The sequence below is a fragment of the Aythya marila genome (genome assembly GCF_965140915.1).
Source record: "Aythya marila genome assembly, chromosome: 1".
Taxonomy (NCBI): Eukaryota; Metazoa; Chordata; class Aves; order Anseriformes; family Anatidae; genus Aythya; species Aythya marila.
The window spans coordinates 166,261,320-166,286,618 of NC_139042.1; the positions used below are offsets into that span (position 1 = coordinate 166,261,320).

General features: G+C 38.8%; 1 protein-coding gene across 7 annotated transcripts in view; it reads right to left on the reverse strand.

The window, feature by feature from the left end:
- Nucleotides 1–25,299, reverse strand: part of NAV3 (neuron navigator 3) — a 413,781-nt gene that overhangs the window by 100,872 nt on the left and 287,610 nt on the right. For all 7 annotated transcript variants that reach the window (XM_082761391.1, XM_082761390.1, XM_082761389.1 and 4 more), the window contains 3 exons: nucleotides 11,807–11,915; nucleotides 11,030–11,413; nucleotides 6,095–6,214 (listed from right to left, as the gene is read on the reverse strand). In XM_082761391.1, the coding sequence (XP_082617517.1) occupies nucleotides 6,095–6,214; nucleotides 11,030–11,413; nucleotides 11,807–11,915 (613 nt within the window). The remainder of the gene's footprint in view (nucleotides 1–6,094; nucleotides 6,215–11,029; nucleotides 11,414–11,806; nucleotides 11,916–25,299) is intronic.

Below are 25,299 nucleotides of genomic sequence, written 5' to 3' on the forward strand. Positions count from 1 at the left end.
TAGATATTTAAAGCAACCAAGCAATGGGGAAACCTTACAAAATTACATCAAAGTCCAGTTGTTCTGCTTACCTTATATTGTCCAAATCCTTACTTTTGGAAGCATGATCAGAAATAAAGTCATACTCAATTCAAATGCAATTCTTTCTATATTAATAACGCTGTACAAAATCATATTACTGAGAATTTAACTTTTCATTATGCCTTATAAAATACGGAATTTATTCTCAAAGGGTCCTGAATACTTAAAGACATAATGAGCCAAAAAGCCCGGAGCGCTCCTTTTGACATAATTATTCTACTCTGCATGCATGGATACACACATATTTATGCTTTAGGTAGTTAAATTTAGCATCCTTAGTTTGAAGAAAAATAATAAGAAAATCAGCTACACATTGAAATAGATACTTCTCACTAGAAACTTTTCTTGATAGTCTAACAGATGCCAAAATGAGGAAGGATTTACATCAGAGATTACAAAAATGCAGGATCATTTGAGAATAATAAAAGTAAATGGTGGGAAATGTTAACAGTAACAGCTGTGAAAAGAAATTATGGAAGATTAAAAGTATAGAAGAGAGCAACAATAGTAAAAACGGAGTTTTAAATTTAAATTGCTCCACAAGAGACATTCTTTAATTATGCTTTCTTGAGATATTTGAGTAATAATTGCAAAAACAGTGAGATATAGACATTTATAATTATTTCACTATCCTAAGAATCTACTAATACCGTCAAATCACAGCCAGGAGAATTACAGCAGATCACACGACTGGATGAACCAAGGTAATATTAAGCTTTATTAATGACTTTTTATTAATGACTTTTTTTTTTAGTTTGAACCCCAGAACAGCAATCCCAGGCATCCTTTGTGCTGAAGACAGGTGCAGCAAAGGTATAGGAAGCCTCCCACAGCAAAACTTATTTATAGCAAAACTCCATTTTGACCAAGAAGGTCATAAAGGGCGAGCAGTGTATATATCGATTTTATGTCCTATTATTTATTATTTCATAACTACAGGACAAATATTATTATTTGTATAATTGCCATCGACACGTATTCCCAGAGCTGAATACAGCTAAAATGTTGGGAGATGGAGGGCTGAATGTGTTCACAGAGTAGCGACCATGTATAAATATAAGGACTATAGATAGTCCTTTATCTATAGTAAATTCTGGAAGCAGTAAAATGAACAGGTAATGGTTGCAACATAGTAAAACAGTGATCACATCAACACCAAACTGCAGGGACACATAGCAGAGCAAATTGTTAGCACACTACTGAAACACATGGCATTACACAAAAGTAACAGGAGAGGAAAATAAAGTATGCTGGTCCACTGAACATTATCCCAAAGGGTCCAATTCCAAATACCACCAGCAATTCCACTGTACTGCCAAAACTTTCCAGTACAAGAATAGGCATCTTATTATATTATGATTTTAAGTTTGTCTTCATGATCTCTCTCAGCCTTTTCTGATACTACAATGAAACAGGGCTCTCGGTTCAATATCCCAATGTTCCTTTTCCAGAAGTACCATATTCCAGCTCAAGGTTCATCTACTCAAATAAACACCGGAAGAAGACATATAGTCATTCATGCAGGAAGTTAGTTAATAAATTACAGGCAAAATCTGGAATTATTTTATTATAATTATAATTAATAATGTATTATGGTGATTATGGTTTGGCTGAGAACAAACAGGCCATCCTGAGTGAATCTGAGATAACTGCCAAATCTTCTGCACATGTGACAGATGGTAGAAGCATTTTAAAAACTCCCTGTGCACAAGAACTCTGAAACCATACAAATGGAGCTCAGATTCGATGCAAGAGCAAAGCAGCTGAAGCAGGTAATAAAAGCAATAAAAGCACACTAAGCAGCACAAGTACCTGTACAGCTTTGGGCTTTGTCCAAAAAGAAAAAAAAGGTGAAAAGAATGGTGTGGTGCAGTCAAGAGGTGTGAAGGGAAAGTGATTGCACAACTTATATTTACTGTTGTGAAAGATACAGTGTTTTAAATTTAACATGTATAGGGTATGGAAGGACAACCTGGTTGAACTCAGTGGATCTACATTACCTTCTCAAAAGGGCTTCATTAGACTTGCTTAACAGTTTTTATGGACAATGCAGGGTGGTTTGGACTGATTGCAACTAACTTTTCAATAAACTTTACTCTTTCCAAGAACATAATTCATTCTGTGTGCTTATGTTTAATCTCTTTTGGCTCATCTTACTTTGAAAAAGGTTTTGAACTACAAGAATGTTCCTCAAATACTCCCTCTAAGAGTCCCGGAGGGCAAATTCTGGAGTGTAGAGCAGGAAGACAGAACAGTAAATGAAAAGTAATATGCCACTGAGAATTCGCCCAACCACATCTCTGCTGCAAACAATTCATCTTGTTCTATAACTAATTTCTTTTGGTATCTGAAGCAAGGTAACTCACAAGGAAGAGGCATTTATAGACAAAAAGTGTCCAAATTAAAAAAAAAAAAAAATATATATATATATATATAAAGAACAATATAGCCATTGACATCTGATGCTGCCAGCATCCCTTCATCCTTTCACTTAACCATTACAATTCTTTCCCCAGAACAAGCAACTATGCTGCATTCCTTTCTTTAGCAATATGCTTTCCAGAGCAGTATGCAAGCAACACTCAAGCCTTAACTTATGTTGCATTCACGTATTTAACTTTTTATGAAGTTGTTCAAAGGGCAATTCAATACTATTATTTGGATGAGCTCTTTCAGGCTACATAAGGAGATCCTTGAACACTTCACTTTCTGACATTCAGCAAATAAGAAGAAATGCAGGTGCCATCAGAAATTAGTTGAGAGTGAAATGAAGCTGGGGACCTGACTGTCTTTTTACACCGGTACCATGCCCTTAATTTTAATGAATTATTCCTGATTTATCCATGAAATGAGAATCACACCGAAAAACTATATTTTCCAGAAATGGCATTACTCTTAGAGGTATCATCAGCCCACCCATCTTAAGAGTACTGTACCTCCAGATCACAAAAATAAAAAAAAAAGTTGTAAAAAAGCTGTAATTCAGGTTGTCAGAGAAAACCTAAGTTTAATTTTCATGAAGAACACGAAGCTGCTGTCAGCAAAAGTTGCTGGCTCTATTGATGGACAGACAGCTTCTCTCCTTGGGTGCCTGTTAATGTAAATCAGATATTTGAGGCTTATAATTTATTTTATCCCTGCACAGAGATGCCAGCAGAATCCTTTGCAACAGAAAGGCCTGGGAAAATCATGCCAATAACGAAAACGACTTATAATAATGATACTATAGAGAAAATGCATATGTCCTTGTCATATCTACAGGGCTGGCAGAAATGAGAATAATGCTCTTCCACAGAAGTTCATCATGCCAATAGCAAGGAATACCTTGAAACCCTGACAATTCCTTTTTTTTTTTTTTCTTTGAGTAAAAAGCTAATATATGATACATGGGATAAGATGAAATCTCAGGTACCCACATTGTTGTGAAGGATCAAAACATCTTCTGACAAACAAAGAATCTCAGCAATCTCTGCACTGCTTCTTTTGACACCTGATATCATATCATAAATTTGACACATTTTGGTGAAGATCAGGATAAACAATTTTCTTCTCTTAAGTGACCTAGAACATTTTTTCTTTGTGACCCATTTTGGCAAAGATGCGTTTTGCTGTCATCAGAACTCATAAAAATTCTTGAGTTTTTCCCACTTCCTAAACACCTGCTTGCTGCTTCAAGGAATAGCATATACACACACACACAAAAAAGTGTCAAGCACCATTAAGGTTGCAAAAATCAAGCACTGAAAAGTCAGAAAATGCTAGAATTGTCTAATCCATAATTTAAATCTGTCATGCCTGTGCATTATGATAAAGTTTTTAATTACATGATAGCACATAGTATGTTCCACGGCACCCAGTTCAGAGGTCCAGAAAAGCACAGGCTTTCATTCTTTGTATAAAGGAAAACAGTCATTACAAGTTAAATCCCACTTCACATCCATAATAGACTTTAAGCTCAGAAATGGTGCTGGGGCTCATTCATGCAGTTTGCTAATGTCAAGAGCAGTACGAGAATGTACAGTGAAGATAGCATATATGTAGATTTTAGTTGTTGAGATCAAATAAATAGTTAATGAATACGAATGAATTTCAATTTTTAAAAGCCTTATGTCTTGCATAACATTGGCCAACTTTTCACTAAAGACCCAAAATAGCCCCCTGACAAATTTGAAGTCCCTGCTTCAAAATGTAGCAAGCGACAGACTCAGAGATGATAGACAGAAACACAGTAGCTTTTGGCATAACATTTTTAGCCAATCTGACAAAGCTATAAACAAACCAAAACAGATCTATGTACTGGGAGATGCTGGACAAGCTCATTAATTTAGAGATGATAGCCTATATGTAGCTTCACATGCAAAACATGTAAGTACCAACACACTATAGAACAAATTAACACGTTACTAAATAACACATCGAAGCAAAGCAAACACAAAGGTTTTGAGTGGCACTCAGGGTTTGAGGAATATGAAGAAAATTTTAAAATCTCTAAATTTGGACTTCCTTTTTTTCCAGAGAAAATATGTGTAGTTTGAAATATGTGTGTGAATATTTCAAGGTGGAAAGAGCTCTAACAAATTCACATTTCAGGTGAAAAAAAGGCATACAGAAACAAACAAACAAAAAAACTATATTAACAACGTTCTCTGTCTTTAATTATATGATTCCCAAACTCCAAATTTTCTACCATCTCTCCCACTTTAAGCTTAAGGTTCTTGTTCTCACATACAGAGCTCCACAAAGGTCCCTCCTGCCCACATCTCATTTCTCATTTTCTCCTTCTGTTACTGCCTGACTTCCATCCAAATTATTTTCTTAAACGCCTACTAACACTTGCTCTGGTCTTTGCATCATGTCATTACTTACATTTCAAATAACCAACCCAAACTATCTAAAATTGACTTTTTTCTGCAGGTTAACAAATGCTAATAAGTCAGCTAAACTATCACTCTCCTCCCCTCCCCCCCCCCCCCCCCCCTTTTTTTTAAGTATTTGGAATCTCTAGATGAAAATTACCTTCTATGTCCCAATGCACTGCATGCACTGTTTGATTAATGATGACTATATCTGACTCACATCACAGGTATGTTTTCACCTTTTTCACTGGAAAACTGTGAGAAATGAAAGTAACATCATACCTAGATTATTATCCCAGAACTTCTTCAAATAATTTGCTGGGTTTGTAAAACCAAAGCTGCTCCACAAACTTTTTGTCCTTTCCTCATTAAACAAATTGATTTTAAAAAGATGGGACTGAAATCAAACCCCTAAAACTCAAGAATGCCAAATTTCACAGCTGCTGCTTATTTTTGTGATGGTCTTACCAAAACCTCAGAGCTGACAGCTCTAAATTCTGCAAAAGTAGGGTTATGGATTTGTATTCCTCAGCGATGGACACAAGCCACCAAATCTGAATCTACTTTCAGCTCAAGGAAAAGAAACAGAAAACCCTTGTCTAATCTGCAGAAATGGGAGTATATTTTTATGCTCCCACCTACATATACATGTATGAGGGCATGATAGTGTTATCTCTTTTCACACTGCGTAAACAGTGGAATATAAACCCCACTTATCGCTTCCCACTGCTCATGAGCAAAACAGGCAGAAAACAAGGCTCTCGTTCCAACCAATCCCAAACATATGTTCTGACCCACTTCATCAGGCTCTCTGCTGCCTAGGGACTGTGTGTCCCTATGATCATCTACTGACAAGCAACCCATAAATTCATGAGTCAAGACTGCAGGCAAGGTCTCAGCTCCTCAATATTTTCTCTCACATATTCAATAATAAATTCTTCCTCTAATTCCCCTTTCTTTGTGAGAAATTTGCTTTTTCCCTGCCCATTGTGGTATTTGGAATATTCAGTGGTCACAAATCTAGCAGTCTTTGAAGCACTTTGAAGTGCTTTCTCTTGCTGTTTCTTGTGAACAGAACAGTGATATATTAGCAGGTATGAAGGATGAAAAATATCTAGAAAGCTCAGACAGCTTTTTACTAGGAAAAGCACCGTTACCTGTCTGCATCCACAGTCACGTCATGAACTCCTCTCTGAATGACATCTCGAGAAGCAGCTAGGTCTGGTATTCGGTTCAGACTTCTCGTATATAGGTTGAGTCCTCCATCTGTCATGTACCTGAAAATAAATGTTTGGTCAATCAGTGGGAAATACAGCCATCTGCCAAACATGTTTCACTCTAAAGTTAATGGACTGTGGAATTCAGATATTTAAGGTAAGGGCTGCCCTGTTGGATGGTAGACTTATATTAAATATTCTCAGCTTATGTACCCAGTGCAGGGAGATCAGGTATATGCTCATTTTCTGGGATCATTTACCTTCTTCTGTGAAGGCTTGTATGGAAACCTGCTTTGCTAAAATATATTTATTATTTGCCAAAATAAATTTATTTACATTTGAGGACTGAAGCCCTCAAATTACCTTCATACGTTTTAAGTACATTGTAAGTGCTGCGGTCTTATCAAAGAACAGGACTAGATGAAAAAAGCATAACTCTAACAGAACACAAACATATAAAACCGTACATCTAAATGGGAATAGAAATTGAGAACCTAAATCCACAGTCCCTACTGGGATACAATTGCTTATATATGAAGATAGATGCTGCTGAAGCCCTTACAATGGTATTTAAGAATCTGTTTCTACCTGTGTTCCCCTTTCTTGATTCTTACCACTTCACATTACAGTAAATGACTAATGAATTCAACAGTGAGAAGAGTGCTGCTTACTCACTAGAGAACCATTAAAAGATGCTGAATTTCAAGCAGCAGCAATGATTTATGGAATGTCTACCTACAGTTTAGTTAGCTCTGTGAGCTGTTTAAATTGGTGCTTATAACTGAGCAGTACCATGAGCCTGTCCCACTCTCAAGATCTTTCCATTATTTTCTTAAAGTACCTTGCATTAAACTGTCTTTCCTCATAGGTTCCTGTTTTAGTGTGTTTTTTGTTTGTTTGTCTTTTCCTGCTCTCTTGCTCTTTTTTGATAACTGAAAAATGTTGGCATACCCCAGCAAGCCTACTTTTAATTTGTGAAAAAAGAAAATTTACAGGCTTAGTGAAAAAAGCACGGTCCCATTGCTGGAAGGATGGTGAAAATGATCTACTGGAGTTCATTCCCAACTCAAACAATCTTTAACACAAGTTCTCCTAGAACCATGAAATGATGCCCTTCAAATCCATCTTTCATCCGAAATCTGTGTCCAAGTACACGAACACTTAACTTCAGTAATTCCACACAGAATCTGAAGCACAGGCCAAGGCACACAAGCACTATTGGTGCTCCAGATGTTGTGTTGGCCCTCGCCCTGCAGTTCCTTCTGGAGATGATTTAATTTAAATCAACTGATCTTTCTGTCCAAGAGACTGCAGGACTAATACAGCAGTTCAGGAGCATCCATCACCATACCCACAATGTGGGGCATGTGAACTGGTCCAGATTTGGAGTGCAAAGATGTGGTAGGCAAGATCTGTGAGACAGCAAAAGCTTGGGACTACATTGTGTCCTGGATGGCAATCTGGATGAAGGTAACCTCACATGCATTAAAATACAAAGGGTTGATTTGTTTATTTTTAACTAAACTCTAAGGTATTTTATCTGCTAGTAAAATCTGGCATGCAGTTCAAAAAGGGATTTCTGAAACTGTGAAATCTGGAGTCTGTAGACAATAACTTCATATTTGTCTTCAAATGTTAAAATATATATATATATCAATCTTGCACACTAGTTTTATTCTTTTAGTAAAGACAAAATTTATAGCTTTTGAGAGATTATTTAGCAGGGGTGAATTATGCACTAGATTCCAAGGCTCTTAAATTGCATATTAAACTTGGCCATGGTGTGAATGCAATCCAGTCTATACAGATTTTATCCTCTATAAATAAGGCCTGAATGGAGAGACTTAGCAAGTGCAACAGGCATTCCTCACACTAATTTCTAATTACTGCTGCATTCCTGTCCCCAGGTACTTAAAGTAATTAAACTGAAAATGGAAGAGGAATAAAGGAGATAAGACTTTACATGCCTCAATGAATCCCGAATTTTCAGACCTTATTAACTTGTTTTTAACATTTACCACACCTAAGAATGTTAACTGAGCACATTGTAACTTACTGTCTATTGAGTCATCCTTATTACTGATGCAAAGAAAAGTCACACAGCAAGATGACTATATTCATTCTCCCAAGTGATAAGCTAATTAATACAATTCATCAGGCACTGCAAAGGACTCCCCCCTCCCCGTTTTTCTTTCTTTCTTTTTTTTTTTTTAATAAACCCATGCATCCATTAACAGCAGAATTTATATTTTCTTTATGATTAAAGGTATTCAGACATTAAAGTATTACATTTTCAATATTACTTTTCTCTGTTTCTGCATTGTAGACAAGTGATTCTGACCTCTTACTCTTTACTCCTTGTTTTCTTAATTTCACTGTGTTTTCTAGCACACATGAATATGGCATCCTACTTGACAGCTACTAATGCTGTGCTGAACAGTTGATAAGCTTATCAGCACTCCTTCATTTACAGATCATTGAGACAGTGCACCAAGGAGACAGACGTCTTTGCTTTCTTTATAGTTATGGACTTTCTAGAGATCTGTCTTTGGATGCTGCTTGAGGTAATACAATACTCTAGACAGAGGCTGGAACACAAACTTAGATTTGTTTTTAGGAATGCATCATAATTCATCAACCACCATTCTTTAATCATAGCTATACTTCAAAATAAAAGATTAGATTGACAGCAGGAGTCCTAAACATGTACAGAGCCAAGCAGTGCAGTGTGACATAGCCATGGTCTCAGTGAGACTTCTGTTCAAGCCATTGTTACCTCAGACAGCCAGGAGCCTTGAGATGACAACAAGATTTCCACTAAAATAATGTTTTTGGAAGCACTGAACAGTAATTTAAGTAAAATGGTTAAAATGGTAATACTTTTTTTTTTTTTTTAATGATGCTTTAGAACTTTTAACTCACATAGGAGTGAATAATCATGTTAATATGATCAACACAAAAATTGTTAAATAGTAATTTGAAACTTTTTTTTTCTGTTATCTCAACATAAAGGGCCTATACTAGATATATATACAGATCAACCATAAACTTAACCATCAACAAATATAAATAATTAAAACAACAACAATGACAACAAAGTTTATTTTACAGAGGAAACTCAACTTCCCCATGAAAAAAGTACTTCCTCTCACTATCACAGGGAATACAGTATGCCAAAGGCAATCAGTAGGCAAACAAAAATGAAAAAAATTGTTACTCTTCCTCCTGGTAAGCTAGGACAGGAACTGATCTATTGTATCAAAAGACATTCCACCAGCTCAGATGATATGCACAGTTGAAAAACTGAGGTAGCTGTTTAGAACACAGAATAAACTAGACAGTGTCTAAAGTAGTAACAGTGAAAGACAGGCCTGTCCCCAGCTGCTTTTCATTAGCTGCATCCAATACCATATCTATCATCTCAAATAAAATAAAAATACTGACAGGTGACCCATCTCAGACCAATCGGAGCAAAATGATGGTTTACCAGATAATTATGAAATTCCTAAACGAAATACCTGTGCTCTTATTAAAATTAATCAAAAAGTCATACTGGTGGACCAAGGGAAACCAGCTGATGTGATTTTTTTGGACTTCAGCAAGGCTTTTGACACGGTTTCCCATAGGATCCTACTGGACAAAATGTCCACCATACAGCTGAATAAAAACATCATACAATGGGTGAGCAATTGGCTAACGGGCAGGGCCCAAAGGGTTATGGTAAATGGGGCTGAGTCAGGCTGGCGGGCGGTCACCAGTGGGGTCCCTCAAGGCTCCATTTTAGGGCCGGTACTTTTCAATATTTTTATAAACGATCTGGATGTAGGAATAGAAGGTATTTTGAGCAAGTTTGCTGATGACACCAAACTTGGAGGAGTTGTGGACTCGAATGAGGGTGGAAAGGCCTTGCAGAGGGATCTGGATAGGTTGGAGAGCTGGGCGATCACCAACCGCATGAAGTTCAATAAGAGCAAGTGCCGGGTCCTGCACCTGGGACGGGGAAACCCTGGCTGCACGTACAGACTGGGCGATGAGACGCTGGAGAGCAGCCTAGAAGAGAGGGATCTGGGGGTCGTGGTAGACAGCAAGTTGAATATGAGCCAGCAGTGTGCCCTGGCAGCCAGGAGGGCCAACCGTGTCCTGGGGTGCATCAAGCACGGCATCGCTAGTAGGTCAAGGGAGGTGATTGTCCCGCTCTACTCTGCGCTGGTGCGGCCTCACCTCGAGTACTGTGTGCAGTTCTGGGCACCACAGTATAAAAAGGACATGAAACTGTTGGAGAGTGTCCAGAGGAGGGCTACGAAGATGGTGAAAGGCCTGGAGGGGAAGACGTACGAAGAACGGCTGAGGTCACTGGGCCTGTTCAGCCTGGAGAAGAGGAGGCTGAGGGGTGACCTCATCACAGTCTACAACTTCCTCGTAAGGGGGTGTCGAGAGGCAGGAGACCTTTTCTCCATTAACACCAGTGACAGGACCCGCGGGAATGGGGTTAAGCTGAGGCAGGGAAAATTTAGGCTTGACATCAGGAGGGGGTTCTTCACAGAGAGGGTGGTTGCACACTGCTCCCCAGGGGAGTGGTCACTGCACCGAGCCTGTCTGAATTTAAGAAGAGATTGGACTGTGCACTTAGTCACATGGTCTGAACTTTTGGGTAGACCTGTGCGGTGTCAAGAGTTGGACTTGATGATTCTTAAGGGTCCCTTCCAATTCAGGATATTCTAACATCATTGGGTGTTTAGGGGGTTAATTTTATTATTTTTAATATGTATATTTCTATGTGGCATCCATAATGCTTCGACGTGTGCCATAATTTATCAGGAAAATCCTAATGAATTTGCCAATGACACATATTTTCAAATGGAAGAAAGTGCTTACCCACTATTGATGTCATCAGTTCTAAGACTCTTCCCAAGAATGTCTCCATCACTCATGTAGCCACCAGCGTCAACTTCAGAGGACATGTCCAAATCACTACCTCCCTTCTCACTCATGTCGATCTGAGAGATATTTCCAAGGCGAGAAACTGCTGCTCGGCGAAGCGGGGTGGTGTACATGAATCGAGAAGGGTCTGTGTGTATGAAGCGACTCGCACTGCTGCGAGGATAACCAGCACCCAAGGATGGGGCATCTCCTGCCTGCAGCCGAGGGCTGGCCTGCCCTAACCTCCAAGTCACTGGGGTGGACCGGCTTGTCAAGCTTGGTATGCTTCTTCCATTCACCTCAGTTGTCACAGTGCTGTCAAAAGTTGTCTCCAACGTGCTGCCAAAGCAAAATGGAGAAGTCAGTGAACTGTGCTTTCTCTCTTCCTGAGAAAGAAGGAAAAGCAAAGGCTGGAAAATTGTGTGTGTGTGTCTGTCTGTATGTGCACACGTTTGGGTATATAACAACCTTCACTTATAAAAGAACCTAAAATAAATTTTAAAGGTTTTATGGAGATGTATAGGAAGCAACAAGCATTTTTGTGAATGATTGCGTAAGACACTGACAAAAAAAAAAGTACATTGAAGACATTTTTAAGTGGTTGAGGGACTCTAGAAAACAACATGTGTGGTGTCATAGTTAATTTTTCCTTACAAATCTGTAATTCATACAGCAAGTAATAATGCTCTTCTATAGACCACATTTGTAGCAGTCTACACATAAGCAATATACCTGTGGCTTATCTGGGTCCCTCTAAGGCTGGACATAGTTTCTTCCAAATTCTGTCTCAGGTCTGCTATATTCTTTACAGTTCTCATTCTTCTTGTTTCAGGGTCTTCCCCTGGAAGAAACCAACAAAAGCAGCATAAATCTCAGTGCATACAAACATATAAAGTTGAATACAGTGCATGTATGTGTTCACAGCTGAGAAAACACACACATGACTGTAAATACCTCTGTAATAAAACACATATCCACCTATAAATAGAATTTGGTATGTAACAAACTACACTGAAGAAAGCCCTAGCAATGAATCCCTGATAGGGCCCAAATCTGTTAATGAAACTCAGATTTATAGTGTTGGGATTTTTATCCACTGTAATCACGGCACAATGCAGCCCCAGACCACTTAATACATTACACACACCCTTTTTTACTCCTTGACATTTTACATGTCTTGGTAAGAAATAAAGCCACAGTAAATATGTGTCTGGAAAGAACTGGGATGACTGTTACAACAGCTCTTCAGTATGCACTTAACATCCAGGCTATTTCAGAGTACTCTTAAGTTGGGCACCTAATAAAGCATCTTTCCTGAACTGAAGTAGGAGATAATGTTTTACTTGAGATAAAACTCAGAACACTCCAAACACATGCATCGTTTATACAATTATGGAATTTAGCTTTCTTTGGGAATCCACTGTGACAATTTAGTCTGGTTTTCTGAAAAGAAGAGCCCACAAAACTTCACCTGAGACATCCTGAATCATGTATATTTCATGCAATCACCAATATATACATGTATATATGTATATCATGTTAGAAATTCATAATCCTGAAAGAAGCATACATATATAAAGATTTTGAAGTCATACATGAAGATAAAGAAATGAATCTTTTCTAGCATATTCATATATCAAGGAATATTAATTCAGTCTTCTTTTGTAGAATTAGGGAATTTCAAAACAAAAACTGTGACAAAGTAACTGATTTATTCTGGCTGTGTCCCATACATGTTGCATGAAAGAAAGCTAGCAAGAAGCATTATTATTATAGTTATGTGTACAATGCTCAACATGGTGTGTAAATTTCTTTTCAATTCCATCAATGAAACATTTCAAGTCATACCTCACCTTGCTAATCTTACTGCTAATTCTCAAAAGTTATCATCAATAATGATGTTGTGCAGTCACTAAACATATCTGCAATATTTAACTCTATATTCCAGCACTCCCATCCAGAGCAAGCTTCTAAGTTATTTACAACATTGAGAAATTGTTTCATCTTTGAACACATCTGTCATGAGTGAAGTTAAACTCACTTTTTCACCATCACTTGTGAAGTTAAACTCAACATCATACAAAAATCAAGATCAGAATTTCAAGCACGGGCAAAATACCATATAGCACTATAGTATTACAGTATTGTAAAATGTAAAACACAAATGAAGATATACATCTTCAAGTTACTGTATTTTTTATTCTGTTGCAATCCTTCTTCCTTCCATGTTTGTGTGTAAATTTAAGCAAGTATAAATTCAACTAAGGTGATGTCTCTGAGGAAAAGCATCGTTTACCACGCAAATGACAGATAGGGAATATCAGGGGACAGGAGAACTGGGGAATAGTCAAGGTATTCTAGAAATGTTAAAAAAAAAAAAAAAAGTCCAAAGGTCCTACAGAATTAAATTCTAATAAAACAAAGTATCTAAATGCAATCTCTGTTTGAGGGCAAATGTTAAACACACTAAGGTTAAGTTGCAGCAGAAACACAAGCATTGGTTTAGCATAGGTTTACAACAAGCATGTTTAATATAGACAGTGACATTTATTTCAAATATAAAGGAGAACCTGCAGAAGCAAATGGTATTTGAACAATGGTTCACTTAAGCTTTTTCAATTTTGAATTTTGAGGTCTTTGAGCTCTTTGACAAACTGAATTGCTACTGTACCTTCCCCTCCAGCCCAGCCTTGTGATTGCCTGATCACTGTGCAGGTACTTAAAGAAAATCTCAGCTCTTGGCAGTACATGGAAAGAAGTTACTCCATATAGATTCCATATACACTTTCTGTCTTCCTTGATAGGCCAAGGATGCGTGGTACTAGTCAACATACTCTGCAGTGGTGGTTCAATGTCAAGCTAGCTTTGGCGGCAATGCCATTTTGAGGTTTTCCCCACCACTGTCTATGCCTGCTGTCCTCTTTGCTGCAGCCAGAAGTCCTTCAGGAAATGCTGTTAGACTGTTTTATTGCTCTGAATCAATTATCCTATGGTTTCATGGTCAAACAGTCCATAAATCTCTGGGTTGGCAGCAATGGAACTGACAGTGTGGGTAGAGACAAATGGTGATACAGGCCCAACCCTGTTGCCAAACTCTCTATCTTGTCAAGGCACACCCTGGCAGCATGTCCATCCACAAAATTTTGCTCCATAAAATAAGATGTCTGTGTGCATTTTCACATGTAATACCCTGAAGAAGGCAAATGTTCACAGTCAGATTGAAATTACCCCTCTTGCTTCTGTTTCAAGATAGGCATGTACTTGGCCAAGCACCTTGCCATGCATGTACATGCACGGATCCCATATGCTATTTACAGAAGTTTCTACACCATCCTGGAAACTCCCATGGGGCAGAAGCTGTGTACCAAGGCTGTGCTGGAAACCATTAAATCCTGTTAGATTGAGCCTGCTGTTGGTAACTCACACAGTTCCAAGGCAGACTGTCCATGACTACCTCCACGCAGTTGCCTATGGTGTGCTCAGTTCCTCACTGTCATGGCATTACCCCTCCAACAAATGCACTCAAATTCACTTTCAGGAGAGGAGCACATTATCTTCCTGCCACAATACCTGTATCGGGGACACGAAAGACCTGCTAATCTGCCCTTCCTCAAACCCGAGGTGAAACAGTAGCTTGCATACAAGGTATAAACCAATATTCTGTTGAAAGACAAGTTTCAGGGTGTTGAGCAGGCAGAATTAAGGTAAAACAACCATTTGCCTCCATACTTATTAGAGGAACTAAATATAATCCATATGTGCAGTGACTTTGCCTTTTCCTTCCTGTTTATCTTTGCCAGTTGTCCTTTGTTGTATGTTAACACTGCAAATTCTTGCAGCAAAAATGACAGCAACTATCTTTTTTAATATATATTGCACAATAACTAGCATAACAAAGCCTTAAGGTATAATTGCAATACCAATAATAATAATAATAAATAGGTACATATATATGGCAAACTGACAAAATATGTTTTCAGAGAGAATAATGTTTCATCTTTAGACAAATAACACCATGAAAAAGTAGCACTCCTCTATCTTAGAAAGGTGGGAATTTTGATGTCTAATCTCTTTATCTCTGAGCGACACAAGGGGTAATTTCAAAACCATTCCACTATTTTTTTTTTCCAAAAAATATTACTGGAATTTTATGATCTTGAAATACTATATGGTACTATGTACAAAATACTAATTACCGTAACTATAAAGTGTTTTCAAAATAACTGTTCTTTTTCCTTTCCCTTTTTCTCTTAAGGCTATATTGATAGGGTTATGACGTACCACTGATTAATAAGTCAGAAAGTATAAACAATTGAACGTGATGCTTGAGAAATTTTCTGCAATGAGTGCAAGACCCTCAGACCTGACTTGCACCTGATGTTACCTACATTTTCAGGACAGCACTGTGGCTCCTCACATACATCAAGCCTTCTTCAACAGGACCATAGGGATGAAGAATACACACATTATTCTGAAAGCCAGATAAATCTTGTCTGCCAGAAGAGACACTATGGTGCTTATTGCAGCAGGATTTAGGCTCATTGTATGGGTTCAAAGGGAACCCAGACTCTCCTCAACACTCTCTTATAGCAAAAAGCACTACCATCATACAGTGTACCCTTATTTGCAGGCACTCATATATCAGAAATGGCTTGTTATCTCAAGTGACTCTGTTTTGCATATTGAAGAAAATTCATTCTATTTCATGCATAGAGAGGATGGGATAAGAAAGACTAAAACTAGGGCACCATGAAACTTTCTTTCAGAATTCCATTCCTCTTACAAGAAAGTCTAATGTAAATATTTTACTGACCCCATGACATATAATCTGCTCAATCACTTGTAGTTTCATCATTTGTGTTAGACATAACCATTCCAAAATATTGTCCCCAAATTCCTTCTTATAAGCAGTGAAACACTACAGGTTCTCTCAGTAAATTTCTAGAGAAGATACTCCTCTTTTTTTTTTTCTTTTTTTTTTTTTCCTTTTTTTTCTTTTGTGTGAGGTACATACACAGGAAATCAAAAATAAACATCTTACAGAAATCACTAATCACCTAGGTTAAACTTTTACATTCAATATTCTGAAGCTTACCCATAATTGCACATTTAAGAATAACGTTCATGATCATTTTAATACTTTCATGCATGTAATTACAGCCCAAAGCAGAAAATGAGAGGATAATAATTCCATTAATTCTGTGATGTTCACAAAAGAATTTACAAACAATAACCAGCTTCCCAGAGAATTGTTTGCTCTTAGACATTAACTCCACTCACAAAGTAGAGTACCAATATTAGTCTGCATGTGGGGAAACTGAGGCTCACGAGAGAACAGGGATTTGTTCTGTGACACAGCTGAAGAGGAGCAGAAGGTGGAGAGCTCAGCTGCCTTTGCTAACAGTAATCTCTAGAAGAAACCCTTTCTAGCACACAACTGTAGCCTAATATAGTTTAGAGGTAGACATAAAAAGAGAATACTTGTTTCTTTGTTATTTAGAGATGATAGCTTTTTAAATTACATGTAGAGCAAAAATTTTATCCTGAATTTAAACACTCTCAGGGCTAACACATCCACCAGAAAAGAACCTCCAGGTTAGACGTGCTATATAACCTTGGAAAAGCAAGCAGACACTTCAACCATTTGACTGGCTGAAGAACAAAGCTTTGGAAATGAACACTTTGAGCACTCTTACAAAGGACTGAGAGATGAAAAGTAAAGCCAGTAACACAGAAGCCTTTTGAAGCACCTATGACGCTGGACTTCAAATGATCACTGGCATGTACTGATACAGCTAAACTGTGAAACCATGGCACTAACAATTCCACATATATGGATGAAATTATCAGCAGAGGGAAAGGGAAAGCAATAATGGACAGTTTGTAGGTAGGCCAAGACATTTTCTATCTAAACCGAACTTTGAATTTGAGATTACAATTTAAAATTCATGAGGATGAATGTCATGAAAATTAAATTATTTTACAGTGAACTAATAGTACCTAAGTGTTTCACCTTATTTTTTCAAACAGCTTAAGAAAACTCACTCAATTATTCACACACAGTTACTGTCCATGCACTCATCAAAAGTGATTTATGCATTCATCTTAATTTCATGCAGTCTTCAGAGGTAAGAGTAAGCAGGCTAGCAAGAAATGACTAGACCCTATTTTTGCATACTATGGCAAACAAACCCAGTTCTGTCTCATAAAATCACTGTCAAGATCAAAAATCTGCTCCATGCGAATATGTGCACATACTTTGGTCTCCTCCTTCCCTTTCTGACTTCAAGTCAAAGTTAACTTACCTAAAATATCAGTATAAAGGACCTGTTCTAGGTCCCCCAGCATTGTTATTATGACATCTTCATCCAGATGTGCAGTCCCTTCACGCAAGCAGCCTTCTTCCTCCTCCTCTGCCCAGTTCCTGCTGGGGAAATGGGACGTGCAGGTTGCATTTTCATCATCTGATTTCCCCCTCTCCTCATTATCAGTCCCAAAGCCTTCATCTGTATGCCGATCTCCTGACCTCCTGGATGTGCTGTTTCCAGCTGGTGGTAGCACCTGGAACGCTTGGGGTGTGGTGAGACCAGAGTGGCAGAGAGAGTGTACCGAGTGTGAGAGTGCCTTGCAAAGTGAGCTTTTGTTCCCAGCTTCTGCCTCCCGCTGATGGTAACTCTGGCCGGACTTGGAGGCGTTCCCAAACCAATTCTCCCTATATGAGTATCGCCTCTTCTCCCCTTCACTGGTGAGCGTGAGATTGGTTAGAGACTTCTGCTTCTGTAGACGAACACATCCGCTTCTAACCTCCTTGCCTTTAAACACTGACAGTTCAGCAGATCGCTGCATCTTTCGGGCTGTGGCTTCACCTCAGTCAGATTTCATAATTCAGAGACAGGCAGCAGTTCAGCTCTTCAGCAAGGTCTGGAGGTGACCCTCCCAGTACTGCACACTGCACATCCCAGGAAGAACATCCTCGCACTCATAATGAAAAGCACAGCTCAAACATACAGTGTATGTAGTGTAAATGACGAGACAGACACAGTCATTTTCTTTAAAATTATGCTGCTGTCTCTGCTAAGCCACTTCTCCCCCGTCACATTAATCTGCCGTACTTACAGTCATTTTCACTTGGATTTCTCTCAAGCAGAAGAGAGTTGATCAAACACTCTGCTCCAGCACAGAAGTAATCCCAAAAGCCAACTGTGTTTTCCCCTCTCCATCCAATCACCGGTCTCATCAGAGTGGTGGGCCTGCATCTCTGTCTACAGCTGCTGAGGTCTGAAATCCAAAGTAGGCACAAGTGCTCTCGGGTGTTTTTTCCCCCCTCTCACCAGATCATGACTGATCCCGGCGCATGGCTCTTCACTTTAGATGGGCTGACACAGAATTGCAAGTACAGCCTCCACGTCAGAGCTCAATAAAGAGCCAAAATTAACCACTGAAGCAAAGCTCTGCACAAGCTTCCTTGCATTTTAGTATTCAACCTGCATTCCCAGATATATGACTCTTCTCTGCTACTGCAGCGAAAGCTGCTGGCTGCCATGGCAGCAAACATCCTGGTGAATTAAACCGGAGACACAGAATCCTCTGCCCAGTTTACAGTGCCACAGGTTTCAAGAAACAGCTCCACCTGAACAGGATACTACAGTCATAGACCTAGCTCACAGTCAAATGATATTTTTCTCCCTGAAAGGTAAGGATGATGAACTATTTCTTCCATATCATTGCTATTCCCTGTGCAGGAAGCTAAAAGCAGATTTGCAAATGGACCTTGAGCCTTGCAATTTCTGTTATAAATAATAAAAAATATATAATTTAAGATAATAAAGAAGTTAATAAATGGAACACAACAGCACCTACCCAGTAAGGTGATTTATAAATATTTTGTTTCTTTCTGCTTGAAATATACCCTTTTTGCATCTCTGTGAGATTCAGAGGCTAGTACAGAATTAAAAAGCTGTGAAAAAAATCACTGCTTCACAATCTTCTGAACAAAAACATATTAAAAGAAATAGTATTTTTCTTATAAAACAATTCAATATAATGTCTGAACTAAGTTCTCCAGATCTAAATTTTGTTTTTAAATAATATAACAAGAATGAAAGAAGATTTTAAGTATATACCTTTTCTCACAGTGAAAAAGATATTAGTTCCAGAAAAAAAAAAAAAAAAAAAAAAAAAAAGATAATAAAGAACTACCTGAATTGACTTCTAATTTCTAAATGCAAATATTTTATCTAGGGGCAACTGATTTCATAAAATGTTATAGAGAAATCTACAAACATGAAAATTGCTATACAAGAATATACTGCTTTTGTCAGCATTAAAATATGCTTGTCTCAAATCCCTGGGAAACCTTGACAGGGAAGTAACCTTTAAAAATGCCACCCTAAGAAATACAGACTACGCAGATACCCTGAATGAATAAATGGATGTTAACAGAATAAATGGATGTTAACATTTAAAGGAAATGTATATTTTTTCCTAGAAAACCCTCATAAACACAGAACTAATCTAGGAAAAAAAAAAAAAAAAACAAACAGCAGTCTCAAGCAACGATGAGTTTCCATATTGAATCACTGACACATTCCTAGAAAGACAGGGACCACAACAAGATGAGATACCACTCCTCCTCCTCACCTTGCCCACAAAGTCAAAGTTAGAAGGGAGAAGAAGAAAGCTGTCCCCCTGAGTATAACATAGTCCCAAATATTAAATGTCTGCCACTTTATCAGCAGGGAAACAAAATGTAACACTTGAATGGTTGCACCATTGAATTTACTCCCTGGGTCTGCTGGGCATGGTGGCATATCATAGAATCATAGAATATCCCGAGTTGGAAGGGACCCATAAGGATCATTGAGTCCAACTCCTGGCACCACACAGGTCTACCCAAAATTTGAGTGCACAGAACAAATGTTTCTTAAATTCAGACAGGCTTGGTGCAGTGACTACTACTTGCCTGTTCCAGTGTGCAACCACCCTCTCGGTGAAGAACCTCTTCCTGATGTCTAGCCTAAACCTCCCCTGCCTCAGCTTGACACCACTGCTGCAGGTCCTATCACTGGTGATTAAGGAGAACAGGTCGGCACCTGCCTCTCCACTCCACGTCACGAGGAAGTTGTACGCTGTGATAAGGTCTCCCCTCAGCCTCCTCTTTTCCAGGCTGAACAGGCCAAGTGACCTCAGCCGCTCCTCATACGTCTTCCCCTCTAGGCCCTTCACTATCTTTGCCATCCATATGGGCTCTTAAAAGATTTTTTATGACCATGCGTGTGCCTGCAAGAACTTCATGCACTGGAGGGGATGCTCATCCTGCCCAGGCTCTGGCAGCAGGGCTCCAGCACTGCCCGAAAACTCCTGTGCTGGAACACGCTACCTGCACACATCCTGGCGTCGTGGCAGGAAGCCCTGTGGGATGGCTGAGAAGGACACTTGAGAATGTCAGAAAGTCCTTGAAAGGCTGTCTTTGGAAGACGGAAATTGCACATTGAAAGGCAAACTCACTCTTCTTCCACTTAATGCTTCTGAAACCTCAGTTTATATTAGACGTAATACACCATTCACAGTCACTATGTTTCAAATGATTTGGAAGGACAATTAAGTGGTCCTGCACAGCACTGCAGAATCAAAAGAGCAGGGTCTTTTCCTTCCATAAACGGCAAGGCTGAATCTCCCTGATACTCCAAATAAATGAACAGCAACTTCCTCACCTGCCCTTTCTTGCCCGGACAGCTACCACCCATGGCTGGTCTCTGTGGCCAGCTGTAGGTGGCCATGTTCTGCCTTCATGCTGAGCGTGCCTGACCACACAAAGCAGTCGTGACTACAGTGCTAGATCTGGCCTCCCTTAGCTCTGCAGACAAGACTAAGCATTTCCCTGCTAAGGAAGTACTGCATGGTGCAGCACTCAGCTCTCAGCATGGACAACCAGACACCAGTCTGCTAGAACTAGCCAGGCATATTTAGTCCTCTTTCTAGCAGGGAGCAGAAAAACTTATGGCAAGGGATGAAATATCTTCACCTGGTGAGCTGCACCAAACCCCCTGTACAATGTTGTCACCCCACTCCAGGCTGCCAGGATCTTGGGTAGGGGTGTAGCTGAGTCCTGGGCCATTCAGTGGGCCTCGGTGACTGCTGACCTCTTACTTTCCCCACCTGAGCTATCCTCTGCAGCCCTGCTTCAGCAGGACACAGGTCATGAGCCACTGTCCAGGGACAGGAATGACATTTGTGCTATATGGGAGCCACACAAGGGTAGCTGGCAGCTACCTTTTCCTTTTGTACCTATGTTAAAAACACAATGAGTCACATGCTGGGATCTGGAGGTACTAGGGCTACTCACAAAACCTTCCTTCAGCCCTCATGTATACAAACAATATAAACTACAGTCCTTAATTTCTTATATGAAGCTTTTGATTATATGAACTTTTCTTCCATGAATCCCACTACCTCACTTGGTATACAGATCATCATGATCATCCTTTGAGCAGATACATACGTATATTTGGACCAAGTGCTCAGCACAAATAGCACTGAATTTATCCTCCTGCTTTACCATACCATCTCTGCAGGCTATTATTCAGGAAGGTATAAAATTGCAATGTGGAAAATTCTCATGTTTCCTTATTAAAAATACTTTTTGCAAAACTCATTCTTCTATTTTAAATGTATGAAGTAGCAATGAACAAATAAATCTTTCTAAACTAACCAGACAGTATAGGAGACCAGAGGAGAGCAAATGTCACAACGGAGCATTATTCCCCAACTACCTTGCAATTTGATGTATTCTTCACTCAGCACACAGAAATACGCCTAAATAAAGAACAGCATGGGAATTTCCCCAACCCATCACTATCAGTGTAATGTATCACATTATTTTTACTGTCTCTTTCATAAAAGGAATTATAACAGCTAATAAACTAGGGACAAATTTTGCTGTCAGATAAAACATTCTTTGAAGTCTCAGTACATAGTTTGGAGATTTTCAAATGAATTATGTAATAGAACTGCAAATTTATAACATTCTGAGTTTCTTCATCCAAGCTCACTTGAAAACAAATTTGTAAAATATTTCCATGCATTATTGTTTTTCTATTTCTCTATTTTTCTCCTTATTTCTATTTCATAGAGAATATAAGAAGCACAGTAAACATAGAGCTTGAAAAAGAACATTGTTATGCTAATTCTGCCATTGATATTGGCATATAACTCATAAAATTACTCTCATTTCTGCTTCATCCCTCAGATTTTTTATAATTAGTCAATATTTGTAAATTCATGAATAATTATTTAATCTAACACTTTGCTTTAAGCTCTTTGAACATATAAGCACTTGTTAAAGCCAAACATTATCACTGATTTCATAAAATCACACTTTGTAGTTACAGACATATACAGTTTTCAAAGGATTTTTAAACGATTAGCTTCCTGACATCCTTTTCCAATAAATTTGCAGCAGAAACACAAATACTAGATAAGAAAGTTTAACCACTTTGATCCTAATCATATCATGAAAATCAAGAGTCAAACTTGATTACTGCTGTTAGCCTTCCTTTTCATTTGTATTTTCAAATCCTGTCTGCAAAAATTATACTCTTGTTTTGCAGAAAATAATAATAGTCTTATTGAGGCAACTGGTACATAAAGTACATGCAAGAGTGTTCATACATGACTCCCGAACAGGACATTAGTTAGGACTCCAAAACTTCTGTCTGGGATTTCCTGGACAGAAGTCTCCACATCTGTGTGCCACATGTGCAATGTGGCAAACACATGCAGAATACACTAAAATTACTGTATGGGTGACCCACACCTGCAAATCTACAGCAGGCTCAGCTGTGCAAGGATGTCACCAGCACAGTGCCTGAAGAGGGGATCCAAGGTGCGCAGGAGGTTGTTACACCTACTGTGTGTGTGCTGTGTTGCTGATTTGCATGCACATCATGGAAACATCTGGGGCTGCTCTGGCTGGACTGTGGAATATTCAGAAAAAAAAAAAAAAAAAAAAAAAAGGCAGGAAAAAAAAGTCTGAAGCACTTCAGATCACAGATGGAACAAATTCCAAGCAGAGATGGAGGAACTGTGGAGAAACACAGATTTACAGTAGCTCTACCAAGAGGCAGAACTAGCTTTAGGCATAAGCCATGTGGGAAGTTATCTAGGGCAGCAGACTTGTAGGGACAAGCAAACAAGAGACTATTCAGGTTATCAGGGCAGAAGCTCTGGATCCATGTCTACACTAGCCTCGCTATCTCCCCTACCTTCCAGCACCATCATCCTCCCTCATGGCTTTGCAAGTAAAACCAAGTCATCGTGTGCCCAGTAGAAGGCAGTAAATAAATAGAAACAATGAGCTGCACTAGGGCTCTATCCCATCCTTTCACCAGCTCTCAGATGGAAGAGAGGAGTTGCTTTTAATTTAAACAGCTCCCTTAGAAACCATGAGGAAGACAAAGCAGAGGAGAGCTGGAAACTAGCCCTAGAGCTTCTCACTTTCCCCATCTACTTCCCCCCATCATTGTTGTTGAGATGGTGGCAAAGAAATGTGAATGGCCTTGCTGGGCACAGAGAACAGAGCTGGTTCACCACTGGAGCAAGGGAATTAGCTTTATTTTAATGTTAAGAATTTTAATAATTTTGTCCCCATCCAAGTTTTGGAGAAATATAAATACAATACATGTGGGACAGCACTTCACAAACTCTCAGCCTTTCAGTGGTTTCCACAGATGCTCAGTCCCTTGCATGATCCTTATTCATCATGTTTGACTACCAATATATTGAGCTAGTATGTTTGGCTACAAAGTCACAAAAGAAGCTTCAGATAATGCAAAAATTATGTCCATCAGTACAAAAATTATGCAGCAGTGGAAGTGTTCTGAGAAAGATAGTATCAATGTGAAAGAGGTTTTTTTTTGTTTGTTTTTGTTGTTGTTGTTTCTTTTTTTTTTTCCACAGAAGTTCACCAATGGCAACATCACCAGTGACTTGGTGATAGTTCACCAATGCAGACAACTATCTATTCAGCAAATGTAGTATTTGATCCATTTATTCTTTGTGCTGCTAACAGCCAATTACAGGTGGCACACATGTTTTCCTCTGCATACCACAAAAACTTGACATTTTTTCCAGTGATTCTGCTTTGCTGCCTGTTGTGTCAGTCAACTGCTAATGCCAGAGTCTGAATAATCAGATTAGAAACATCTCTGATGCCTAGTGCCTTTATGCCATTTTTTCCTTTTTGATGCTGTTCCATTTCTGTTCAGAACAGTAAAAAGCCAGGAGACATGATATCCTTTTTGATCATTTCAGCAGGTACTGAACTGATTTTTTTTTTTTATCATCTCTTTAGATAATTCCTTGAAGCATCCTTTCAATTGCATAAGTGTTTCAATTTATACTCTTTGTACATTCAAGAACAAAGAATCTGTCTTCTGGATTAGTTCAACATTTATTTTTTTTTTAATTTTACTTTAAGAAATACCATTGTAAAATAACTTTAACAGGCATGTGGTGCCTCCAGGGAATGCTTCACCAGGTTTCAGTGTGACATTTATCATAAAAGATGGTTGTGCAAATATGAGATGTTAGACTTAGGAAACTTTTGAAGCGACTAAGACAAACCAGGACAAAACCTCAATTTCAGTATGAATCAGCTAAATGCCAAGGCAGTCCCACAAAGCCTGGGCAGCTGATTTCCCTTCTGGTGGGGAGATAATTTTAGAGTGATGTGTCAAATGAGTGTTTTAAAGCGAGTTATATTCTGTGTAAGAAGAACCGCATGACTCGTTATAAATTTGTTTGAACATTAGGGATATGGAGTAAGATGGAAAAACTGTAGTTGAATCCAGTGGGACAGGATTTCACCTTTTATTCTTGTAAAAAAATGATATTAAGAATAAGGATGCTGATTAAGGAAAGAAAAAAAAAAAATTAAAGGAAAGAACATTTCTGTCTAAAAGACCCTTTGAAAGTACTCCCACACAAGCCTGCCGTGCAATTCAATCCTGATGAGGAAGTCAGCTGTGACACACTTTGCTTTGCGTCTACAGGCAGAGTAGTGGCCAGATCCTCGGCTGATGTAAATCAGCATGCCTTTGTCGACTTCAAAGGAACTATTCTGATATGACTTTAAAAGTCCCCTCACGTTTGTAACCTAATAAGGATTTTGCCCCAGTTTTACAAGGCATTGAAGGACAGAGCCTGCAGAAGCTTAGTTTTAGCAG